This window comes from Engraulis encrasicolus, chromosome 24 (assembly GCF_034702125.1).
Source record: "Engraulis encrasicolus isolate BLACKSEA-1 chromosome 24, IST_EnEncr_1.0, whole genome shotgun sequence".
Classification (NCBI taxonomy): domain Eukaryota; kingdom Metazoa; phylum Chordata; class Actinopteri; order Clupeiformes; family Engraulidae; genus Engraulis; species Engraulis encrasicolus.
In genome coordinates, this window is record NC_085880.1 from 21,530,077 (window position 1) to 21,542,576 (window position 12,500).

Below are 12,500 nucleotides of genomic sequence, written 5' to 3' on the forward strand. Positions count from 1 at the left end.
CACACACACACACACACACACACACACACACACACACACACACACACACACACACACACACACACACACACACAGTAGAATTTGGATGAGATCGCTGTCTGTGTGTATGTGTGTGTGTGTGTATGTTTGAGGGGAGACACATTCCGAACATTTATTTTGTCCTTTTGACGAAGGCAAGTTTATACCCCATCAACATCCACACATCCACACACACACACACACACACACACACACACACACACACACACACACACACACACACACACACACACACACACACACACACACACACACACACACACACACACACACACACACACAAAATGTACTCCCTGAGGCCTGATGTATCTTCTTAAGTTCGGCTCCCCCACACAGAGCACTCGGTGTGTGTGTGTGTGTGTGTGTGTGTGTGTCTGTGTCTGTGTCTGTGTTTGTGTCCCTTATATATGTCATGTTTGGGGCCAAAGGGCACACCAATACCATACCGTACCGTGACGCTAAAGGGAGTTCACGTACAGGGAGCTCCATGAGATGTGTGTGTGTGTGTGTGTGTGTGTGTGTGTGTGTGTGTGTGTGTGTGTGTGTGTGGGACGCAGGTTGATGTGTACCAGAGGATAATGTATCAGGAGGATCTCTCTCGCAGCCTCACAATAGATCAGATAAGCTAAGACAAGGGCCATAAAACTAAACACCTCTCACCGTGTGTGTGTGTGTGTGTGTGTGTGTGTGTGTGTGTGTGTGTGTGTGTGTGTGTGTGTGTGTGTGTGTGTGTGTGTGTGTGTGTGTGTGTGTGTGTGTGTGTGTGTGTGTGTGTGTGTGTGTATGTGTGTGTGTGTGTGTGTGTGTTTGTGTGTGTGTGCGTGCGTGCGTGCGTGCGTGTATGTGTGCGTGTGCATGTGTGTATGGGCATGCATGCGTGTGTGAACATGTCCGTGTGTGTGTGTGTGTGTGGGCATGTGTATGGGCGTGCGCGCGTGTGTGAATATGTGCATCTGTGTGTGTGTGTGTGTGTGTGTGTGTGTGTGTGTGTGTGTGTGTGTGTGTATGGGCATGCACGCGTGTGTGAATATGTGCATCTGTGTGTGTGCGTGGGTGACTGTGTGTGGCTGTGCATCAGAATAAAATAGTACTGGGCTAATCCTCCTGACAGCTCCAGTTGTCTGTTAACCCCCTGACATCTTAATCTGGACTCCGTCATGACCTGGGTGACAGCTACGCCCCAACTCTCCCTAAACTCCCACTCACAAAGACTCCTCACACCACCCCCTTCTTCTAGATACACATCTACCATATCTGCACACAATCTGATTGCACATCTACTGTCATAAAGAGTTACAAATAGAAAGAGTTACTGGCAGAAGTGTGCTTTTCAAGGAAAAACTATGAAATGTCTTAGCTGAAATACAATTACATTTTTTCAACAGAAGCTTTAAGGGCTCCTAATTGTCAGTTGGATGGTGGGAGGAATATGTATGTAAAATTGACTTCATTTGAAGTGAATCAGCAGCAGAAAGGTGTAATACAAAGAAGCATCCCTGGAGACATGACCTCTTTTCACTGGACCTGCACATGTTGCTAATACTACCATGGCAGTGATGAGATTCCTATCTTGAAACAGCAGAGTGGAAAAGCGGCAGAGCTTGGCTCAACGTTTTTTTTTTCCACTTCAATTCGGAGCAGATTTGGAATGCCCTGTCGCATGTGGGGAAGTCTTTGTGATGTCATAAAGGCAGTAAATAACCTGTTGCTAGGATACAAAACCTGACGTGTTGACGATCGTCTCCATCAGAATCTGGAAGACCTGGTTTAGAGTCTTCAGTAAACACTACAATAAGCTGACACAAGAGTTTTAGCACTGTTATTGATATTACTTTGTTTTTGGGGCAACAATAGCAACAACAAAGTGTAATTGGCTTCACTGTCACTGTCACTCTCCAATACACAGCCTGATTTATGTGAATGTAATTCTCCTGACAGCAAACACTGACTGAGTTTTGCCATTGCTTTGTTGCGTGGCAGCTTAGCCATGTTATGCTCATGAGCTGTCACAACAAGATGCTTTGAAAATGGTTGATGCGTGCTGTTCCAAGGAAGCGAAAATAAACGTTTGAGGAGAGGTGGACCTTATTTGACTTCAGGATTCCGGTCTGAACTGAAATGAATTTGAAATGCGTGTGAATTTTCTGCCAGCATTTGCTGGTGTCGCAAGAGTTCAAGAGTTGAACACCTTTGTTTTTGACTTTGAGTTGTCAAACTTGCTTGGACTTATTCCATTCCATTAGAGTACACCTACCAGCGACTTTACCCAAAGCTGCTGAAGGTGGACTCAACCTACATGACTATGGTCCAGATCCTCCCTTTTTTTGGAAAATTGGTGGAATGTAACCCCCCAGGACCATCGCAAACAAATGTCGGGCAAGTGTCCCTCATTGTGTGTGACGGGTAAAATTTTGCTCGTTTAAAGACTTGCCGACTGCAAATCGTAGTTATCACTGTTTGATGTTTACGACTCGAATAATGTCGGGTATTGTGTCCGTGTTAATCATTTGAGATAAGATTGTCAGTTGCGATTCTCTTAATGTCCCTGACACAACCCAACATCAGACTTGGATACGATTTTAAAGTGGTATAGTTTGAACCCAGCTATAGCAGGATATTGGTTATACTCCCTGCAGTGTGGGCTTAAGACGCCTTGCTCAGGGGGTACCTGATGAGGCCATGAGGGGTGTAAGGGACCACCCACATGGTTCCTTATTTTAATGGCATCGAAACTAACTTCTTTTCAGAGCTTGACTATAATGTGGCTTATTGAATAGGAATCACTTTTAAATATCACTTATTACAATTCAATTCTACTCTCAGGGCCACCAGAAAATGAAAGCAAGACAATACAAACAGTATTGTAACAATATAAACGAAAAGGTAAAGAAATCAGACTTATGTTTGAACTCTTGTGTTTTCTGTGTTTAACTTTTTGCAATGCTAACAGCAGGCATTGAATCTATAGAAGTTGTAGTGGTATAAAAAGTCCCCCCCCCCAACACACACACACACACACACACACATCCTTACTTAGAACTAGAGCTGTTTCATCAGTGTGTGTGTGTGTGTGTGTGTGTGTGTGTGTGTGTGTGTGTGTGTGTGTGTGTGTGTGTGTGTGTGTGTGTGTGTGTGTGTGTGTGTGTGTGTGTGTGTATCTTGGTGTGTGAGAAAAGGAAAAAGACAGGAAGGGAGGGGGCTTTCCTTCCCTCCTTTTACAGACCCCCACCCCTCCTTGACACACACACACACACACACACACACACACACACACACACACACACACACACACACACACACACACACACACACACACACACACACACACACACACACACAAAATCACAAGGGCTAAGGATTGGGATGAGTGATAAGATTGCTGTGTGTGTGCGTGCGTGCGTGTGTTTGTTCTGACAGAGCCCACAGTTTGCTGTGGCGTGACAACTAAAGGTGAATTGCTATTATCAATGATAATTTATCATCGCCGCGTCTTGATAATGGAATTCACACGCATGCTGTTTTATTGAATGTCGTTCCCCCATTTATATAAAGAGTAATTTATGTGTCTTGGGGTGTCCACCACTGCCCTTTCTCTATATAGGTGCCTTATCTTTATAACCTGCCATAGGAATAGGCGAGAGGAAAGGCCTGTCAATAGGCCATCAGCTGACAGAGGCCCCCTAATAACAACCTCCACCTGATAACCTCAAACCCTGCCCTGCGCCCTGCGCCCTCCACCAGACAGCTCACACAGACCATGGGTCTCCATGGGTCTGCACTACCCAGTCAAAAGTGTGTGTGTGTGTGTGTGTGTGTGTGTGTGTGTGTGTGTGTGTGTGTGTGTGTGTGTGTGTGTGTGTGTGTGTGTGTGTGTGTGTGTGTGTGCGTGCGTGCGTGCGCGTGCGCGTTTGTGTGTGTCTGTGTGTCTGTGTGTGTGCATGTGTGCGTGTGTGCGTGTATGCATGTGTTCAGGAGAGGCTCCTGGAGCTGCTCTGGTTTCAGTTTGACCTGAGAGGACAGCGGATGGCTCCTCTCAACCTTGCCTGAGCACACCTGGAGACGAGCTTCCTTTCTTGTACAGTAAACTGGGTCACCAAACGTGGTCGGAAAAGATGAGTGATTGTGTGTGTGTGTGTGTGTGTGTGTGTGTGTGTGTACATGTCAGGGGCGGTTCTACCATTGGGCAAGGTCGGGCAATTGCCCGGGGCCCCGGACTTTCAGGGGCCCCGTCGTCCCCCATATCAAGTCCACCTGAGATAAGTATTCGGGCTCTCGGGGCCCTGCACGTCAGCACGGGGCCCCACAATTACAAGCGGCGACTCCTGCGCAACTTGCAAGACCCTACTCTGAGCATATGTAAGGCTCTCGCGCCCATATTTATTAACAGCAAAGGTACATGATGGCATGTCGTATATATAGCCAGTGCCACACTTCAGCACGACGGTGGGACTTAAATTTGAACTCAACATTATGTCACAAGAAAATGAATAGTAGGCTAGGCCTACTTTTAGCAACTGTAGGTCACATGGGTGGTAGAATTATACAAATAAATGTTTCAAATATAAATGAAGACCATAAAAGAACGATATTTATGTGAATTTTCTTTGATTTATTTTTGTACATTGCGGCCTTGCATTGTGGGATACATTATAGCCTACCGGTAGTAGCCTGTCTGGCTGTTTGGAGAGAGCGCCAGTTGCATCGGCAATGTTCTACCGTTATTTCTAATGTCAGCCTGCCCTAGAGAGCTGATTCGGCCCTGACGCGTGGGAGCTTGTCCTTTCATGATAATAAGCCACATTAAGTCATGGTTGTCAGTGAAAACTCAGTCGTTTGCCTATGTTGTAGCATGCCTTCTTGACCTTGTTTAGGGATGTAGGCAGAACATGATTTGTGCATCTTGATAAAAAGTCCGTGTTACAAATTGCCCTGCGTTACTTTGTGCTCCGCGCTCCTCTACTTCAGAGACATAATTGTAAAATGACCAAGTCCCTTCAATCGCCAGCATGAACATAATGGATATTGTACAGAAGCTACAAAGAAGGCGGTAGGGGTTTATTCCTTTCAATCATGATGTCCGCCGCAGCACAATTTTGATACCGTATCATGACATACTTCACGCATTGTTGTCATTCGGTGTAACTATAGTCAAAAGTTGATAGCTGTAATGTCGGTTCGCTGCATTTATTTCTGGTTAGCATGACGGAAGTTTTGCTATTGTAGTCTAGCTGTTATATCACGTCACGAAGCAAGCTGGTTCACTTCAGAGTTGTGAGCGATATAGTTATTAGAGAGGGGACTTGTTAACTATTCAACAGATGTGTGCACGCGCAGTTGGCGCAAGGTGCCTGTTGTTTCTCGTTTGTTGCCTAATTTCGGTTTCTTAAACACAATAGTGTCTACTTCAGTCACCGTTTCCTCTGTATTGGGTGTTCACTGGCTCAAGAGTGCAGTGTGCGTTATGGTGCACCGTGGTGTGTCGACTCGTGACTGTGTTTTCATCGGTGTGTTGTGCTATGGGCTATGTTTTAGTTGAAGGGGCGCATTACCATTTTTTTTTTGTTTTCTTTTGTAATCAACCCTCTACCGCGAATTGTCTCATTCTATCTTCTTTTCCCATTTATGGAACGAGTGTGGGTCTATCCTGGCTATTTCTCACGTGTTGCAGGCTGAATGCTCACATCAACAGCATAACTAAATCATTTGTCACCTTAAGGAGAAATTAATCTCTGCTTTTATTACATGCAGAGTTGGCTATTGTAAAAGTCACTCAGGCAGGTGCAACTTATCCACATGTTGCTGCTAGAATTCTAAATAGCAAAAGAGATCACAACACTCCAGTATTTGGTCATTTCACTGGCTACCAGTGAGGGTTTTTTGTTTTGTTTTGAGAATTTAGTTTAAAGTAGTCCTGATGGTCTTAAAGTCACTAAATGCCTTGGGCCCTAAATATAGGCTATTGTGGATGTGCTAGAGCAATATCATCCTTAGATGCCTTAGGTCTTCTCTGGTAGTGTCTAGGGTCAAATCAAGTGAAATGGCATAGTCATATGCTGCCTGCTGGGGCCAGCTAGATGTCCAAATAAGACCTGCCCCAACAGTATGATTTCAAAAGAAATCAAAAACAGCTTTGTTTTCATCTGCCTTTGGTGATAGTTATCTACTATCTATAGCAATATATTTTTCTCTCTTCTCTTTCTCACACTGAATGAGAGTTGTGTATGATAATGTGCCATATAGGCTAAATATTGATTGAATGTGGGGCCCACCTAGATAATCTTGCTTATGGGTTCCGTTGTTACGCCACTGCCTGCATACATCATCGATTATTAATTAATCATTTAAAGGGGGCCTCAAAATTGTTTCTTGCCCAGGGCCTCAGATTTCCTAAAACCGCCCCTGGTGTGTGTGTGTGTGTGTGTGTGTGTGTGTGTGTGTGTGTGTGTGTGTAAGATGATCAGAGGCTGCCAAGCCGTGACAAGGGTGGAAAGAGAGGAATGTGAAACGTGGTCAAGGTCATATCCAAGGGCACGTTGTGTTCTTGCGAACGCTCGTGTGTGAGAGAGAGATAGAGAGCACTCACGCTCCGTCAGAGGAAATAGTGCTTGTTTGTGTCCCTGTGTGTGTGTGTGTGTGTGTGTGTGTGTGTGTGTGTGTGTGTGTGTGTGTGTGTGTGTGTGTGTGTGTGTGTGTGTGTGTGTGTGTGTGTGTGTGTGTGTGTGTGTGTGTGTTTTTGAGAGAGAGACAGAGAGAGGAAGAGAGAGAAAGAGAGAGAGAGTTTCAGTGTGAGAATCCAGGAGTGGAATTACTGGCCGTTACGGCTGTTGTGCCCTCCATTGTTTTATTGCTGCGTCGGTTCCCGTGTGTCCATTCAAAAAGCTACTGATCTCAGGCTACATTCGGACGGGAGGGAGATGTGAAGGAGGGGGGGGCTATAGCGGGGGTCGAGAGGGGGGTCGAGAGGTTGCTGGACGTAGCCAAAAAAGCCCCCCAGACCTGAGCTCACTTCCCGCCTTTGTTGCCACCACACATGGAATGTCGTAGACTGTATAAATATTTGGCCAAAATATCCTTTCTGTATTTTTTTCTTCTCCTGCAAACATCTGGGAATTTTTTTTACCCCTTTTTTACAATGATGGATCGGTGCCTAGGGGAAAAAACTAAGAAAAAAGAAAGGTTTGAAGAAGAAAAAAAAGATGGAAATGTGTGAAAAAGCATGCAGGCAAATACACACGCACGCTACGTCATCTTGTTTTTCCCGCACAATGGCGACTTACAATCCCTATGCTGTAAATCCTACTCGCTTGCCATTCACCCCCTCATCACTCTACCATGTGGGCTTTAATGAACAGCATAACTGCATTAATGTAGTCAACGGCCATCGTTACGTAACGGCCAAACAGCCCGACATTTGTGTGATATGAAGACACACAAACCAAGGAACACAAACAGGGAATCTTTGGGGAGCCGACGCTTGAAGCAGTTGTTTTGTGTTTTGTGAAATGTTGTTTTGAGGTTCCTGAAGGAATGTGGTTATGCAGCGGTTTGAAACGAGTTGTTGGGTTTCTTATTGCCTTGGCGGTGGTGGTGTGAGTGTGAGGCCCGTTGGTGCCTGGGGTAGATTTCATGTGTGCCGTTATGTAAGAGTTCCCAGACAGATCATGTTCCTGTGTAAAATATTAGGTGTTAGAATAATACACAAACCCACGAGGCTCCCTCATAGAGTAGTGAGAGACAGGGTGAGAGAGAGAGAGAGAGAGGGAGAGAGAGAGAGAGAGAGAGAGAGAGAGAGAGAGAGAGAGAGAGAGAGAGAGAGAGAGAGAGAGAGAGAGGGAGAGAGAGAGAGAGAGAGAGAGAGAAACTGTGAGGACTGAGAGTCAACTCTTAACAGTTTGGAAAAACAGGTGGAGTTTGGAATGCTTGGAACACCTGCACACCGTGTGTGTGTGTGTGTGTGTGTGTGTGTGTGTGTGTGTGTGTGTGTGTGTGTGTGTGTGTGTGCGTGTGCGTGTGTGTGCTTGTATGTCTGTGTCTGTGTGTCGGTGTGTGTGTGTGTGTCCAGTGTGTTTTGCAATCTGTAAACTCTCCTTCCTCCGTATAAAAATTCCTCAGCCCCGCTAGTAAAGATGGCTTTCTCGCATTTCAGCCTTCACTGTGCGTCACGCTCTCAAACACACTCTCAGTCCGGTGACATCATATCAGATGGACTGCAAGATACCGTGTGTCACAGAGGTGTCCTTGTCCCTAAACGGGGAGGACCACCTCATGGGCACACAATAAAGCCTCCTGTCAACCTATGGCTTAATCTCTGACCTTTTGAGTGGTCCTGCTCCAAAAACAAACTATTGAAGTTCTTAAATAAAAAACGATTATGAACTTTTAATTATCTTAATACACACCATCCCACCTATGGAATGCTTCTGTGTTCACCGGAAAAAAAACCCTTAACATTCTTTACTGACATAGCATTAAAACTTGGCCATCATAATTTTGAACATTACAAACATAATCTGAATCAGTTTAGAAGTGGCTGAAGGCTTTTTGCCTGCGGTTTTCTGTCAGAAGTTTCTAGAAGACATCTCTGGGGTGAGAGTGTGGCCCAATTTGTCCATTGCCCATAAGGCCCCTTACATTCCCATAGGCTTCTTTAATGGACTCAGGGCTTCACAGTGAGGGGCTGACTTCTCTGGTAAATGCCCGCTTGACTGAACCTCACCCTGCCTCTTCACTGAACCCTTTGCAACGCCACATATGCACTTACTCACGCACACACAAACACACGCACACACACACACACACACACACACACACACACACACACACACACACACACACACACACACACACACACACACACACACACACACACACACACACACACACGCCTAAGACCCCAGTGACTTTTCACTTTTTCGCTCCCTCTGTGACAATGGGCCACAATTGTTCCCATTCATGTTTGAGTGAGGAGCAGGAGCACTCAAGTGGCCAGTGCAGCACTGGGCCGCAGGTCCCGGTAAATCCCCCCGTATTGTTCGGCCAGGGGAAGGGGTGTGTTGGGAGGGGAGACACAGGTCATTTCCCCCCTCTCATTTTTCTGACCAGAGTTATTGCACTCCAGAGCTCCAGCCATACTAGACCTGCAGTTCCCACAGTAGCCTAAAGCGAAATCTGCCCACCAAGCGTCTTCGCCTGGTGGGCTTCTGCTGTTATGATTGTTTGATTTATCTGTCAGTTGTGGATTGGGGCAGTGTGAAGGTGTTGGTGTTATATTTAATACTAGTGATGCTTACTGATAAAATTGCACATTATAATATACAGCGTTATATTTTGAGATCAAATATTAGTAGTTACCCCCTCAAACCATCTCCTTTCTGCCCTCTGCAGAGCAGTCCTCTGGGCTGGGCCTTGGCTACCAGAAGACAATGTCGCCCGATGTACGATAATTATCGTCTTTGTTCCATATCGTCGCTGTCCAGTGAAAACCACTTATCTCCACTATTATTTTTTGTTTTTTATGTTCGTTCTTTATTTATTATAAAATATAAGACAGTACTACTGGTCAGTCTCCATGGGTATATGTGTATGATAAATAATTTAGTAGCCAACTTTAATGTTGCAATGATTATTTTTTTTGAAAATGTGGTTTTATAAATCAATACATAAAAAACAATGAGAAGTGGAGATAAGTGGTTTTCGCTGGACAGCGACGATAATTACTCTCCTCTGAACAACAACCATTTAGGTCGTGTACAATAATCTACCTGGAGCACATCTGAATCTTTTCATTATTTATTTTATTGTTATTAATCGTTTATTTTCATTTGTTTTAGTTATGGTTATATTATATTCATGTTCCTCTCTCTCCACAGCAGGCGAGCCAGTCCCAGTCCCCGTCTCCTCTTATTATTATACTATTTATCAATAATTAAAATAATGCTAAACCCTCTCCCCTCTCTCTCTCTCTCCACAGCAGGCGAGCCAGTCCCAGTCCCAGTCTCCTCTGGGCTCAGGCCTGGGCTACCTGGAGCACATCTGCCAGCTGATCGAGAAGATCGGCCAGCTGCAGGAGCACAACCTCAAGCTCCAGAAGCAGATCTGCAGCCTGCAGAAGGACGGACGCGTCATCAAGACCAAGGAGGTGAGATTACTACACACGCAGGCACGTGTGCGCGCGCGCGCACACACACACACACACACACACACACACACACACACACACACACACACACACACACACACACACACACACACACATACACACACACACACACACGCGCGCGCACACATTTTATGTACTTTATAATTATTTGATTCCACATTTCAAGTTAATATCAATAGGAACCAAATATGATGAATGATTAATGACACACGCACGTACGCGCACACACACACACACACACACACACACACACACACACACACACACACACACACACACACACACACACACACACACACACACACACACACACACACACACACACACACACACACACACACAGCTTTCCTTTATACGGATTCACTTAAGAATCGAAATAAATGGTAATGCGTAAATATACGTAATGTTCTTTTCAGTGGGAGTCTTGGGTCTTGTGTGTGTTAGTCAATCAAATACAATCATATACTTTAGCGAAGGACAGTGTATGGCGAAGGTAGTGCATGATATACTATAGGGCTAACCTTAGGATACACATCTCCCAACATCACAAATCACAGCCTACACATACATTAACCCTGGCAGCACTTTCTTGTGGTGTTGTTGTTTCTGTGTAACCCCCAGTAAGGGGTCACTTTCTCTCTCTCTCTCTCTCTCTCTCTCTCTCTCTCTCTCTCTCTCTCTCTCTCTCTCTCTCTCTCTCTCTTTCTCACTCTCTCTCTCTCTCTCTCTCTCTCTCTCTCTCTCTCTCTCTCTCTCTCTCTCTCTCTCTCACTCTCTCTCTCCTCACACACTCTCCCTCTCTGACTTACGGTAAGTATTCAGCACATGAATCTTCACTTGTGTCAGCCTTTTAGTCTCAACCCTTTGGCCCTCCACACACAGACACACACACACACACTTAGGCACACACACACACACACACATCAACGTCACTTAGCATTTGCCATGAGTAGTCATTAATCACAGTGCGGCCTGTCAGAGAGAGCATTCATCATGGCTGTACTGCAGTCAGACTTCAGCTAAAACATGCACACACACACTTACACACACACACACACACATACTTACACACACACACACACACTACACACACACACACACACACACACACACACACACACACACACACACACACAGTATCTTCCCTTTGGGCCATCTCCCCCAGGGCAACTGAACTGTGAATTCCACCTCGCATCAGCAGCACCTGAGTTTAGGTTTTTAGACTGCAGAGTCGAAACTGTCGTGTCAAAATAGCCATTACTCATACACACCTCCATTCCCATTTTGTCACGGTTTATTAGAATATCAGAGACTGAAAAACTATGACTTCGCCTAGAGGACCTGTCTATGGGAGTTAGGGATTGTCTGATATGCACACTAACACTCGGTACTTTGTGTGTTAAACTCATTGTACAATAATATAATCATTAATATGTGTTGTTGTTATAGCAACAAAAGCACCTTTTTAAAAAAAATAAAATAAAATAAAGTGAGGAAACAGCAGCCCCATCCAAAAGTTATGTCCATATAGCATGTGTCTATTTCAAATACACTATTTCCCTGAAGATCATCCACTCAATGTTAACATTCCATTCTTACAGAAGAACAAGACAAATGAGTGTAGAGGAGGCCTATACTAAGCACTTTGTTCACTAGCACTTAGTAGTAGTAGGTTTTGACACATGGTGTAGTCAGCATTGTGTTCAGCTTTGGATTAAGCCTCATGCTTAGTGGAGTCCTGCTGAGCCTGTGTGTAGTCTATGAGTCTGTGTGCTTTCACATGAACATACAACATGGCACTGTGGGTCAGTGGGACACAGCTGTGGCACGGCATTCTGGGATAGCCAAGATCCCCAAAGACCTCCAGGGTTGCACGCAGTTAGCACTCGCCATTTGCTTGTATTTGCCAAGTAGGCATCAAAGGAGACACTGGGTTCAGAGGTTAGAGTTTCAGAAATGGTCAGAGGGGTGACTCTGTAGCCCTCCCTTTCTCTCTTCTCTCTTTTCCGAGTCACATTTAAAGAGATTCAGAGAGAGAGAGAGAGAGAGAGACAGACAGACAGACAGAGAGACAGAGAGAGAGAGAGAGAGAGAGAGAGAGAGAGAGAGAGAGAGACAGAGAGAGAGAGAGAGAGAGAGAGAGAGAGAGAGAGAGAGAGAGAGAGAGAGAGACTGAGACTGAGACAGAGACAAAGCACACAGACCAGAGCATGCACCAGCGACATCAAGAAACATATCCAGACATATACAAATACAGACACACTTACACACTTACACACACACACACACACACACACACACA

The 12,500-nt window shown here is 45.2% G+C and overlaps 1 protein-coding gene across 2 annotated transcripts in view; it reads left to right on the plus strand.

The window, feature by feature from the left end:
• Window positions 1-12,500, plus strand: part of si:ch211-250c4.3 (uncharacterized protein LOC100535981 homolog) — an 81,382-nt gene that overhangs the window by 51,590 nt on the left and 17,292 nt on the right. For both annotated transcript variants that reach the window (XM_063191630.1, XM_063191631.1), the window contains exon 4: window positions 10,010-10,177. In XM_063191630.1, the coding sequence (XP_063047700.1) occupies window positions 10,010-10,177 (168 nt within the window). The remainder of the gene's footprint in view (window positions 1-10,009; window positions 10,178-12,500) is intronic.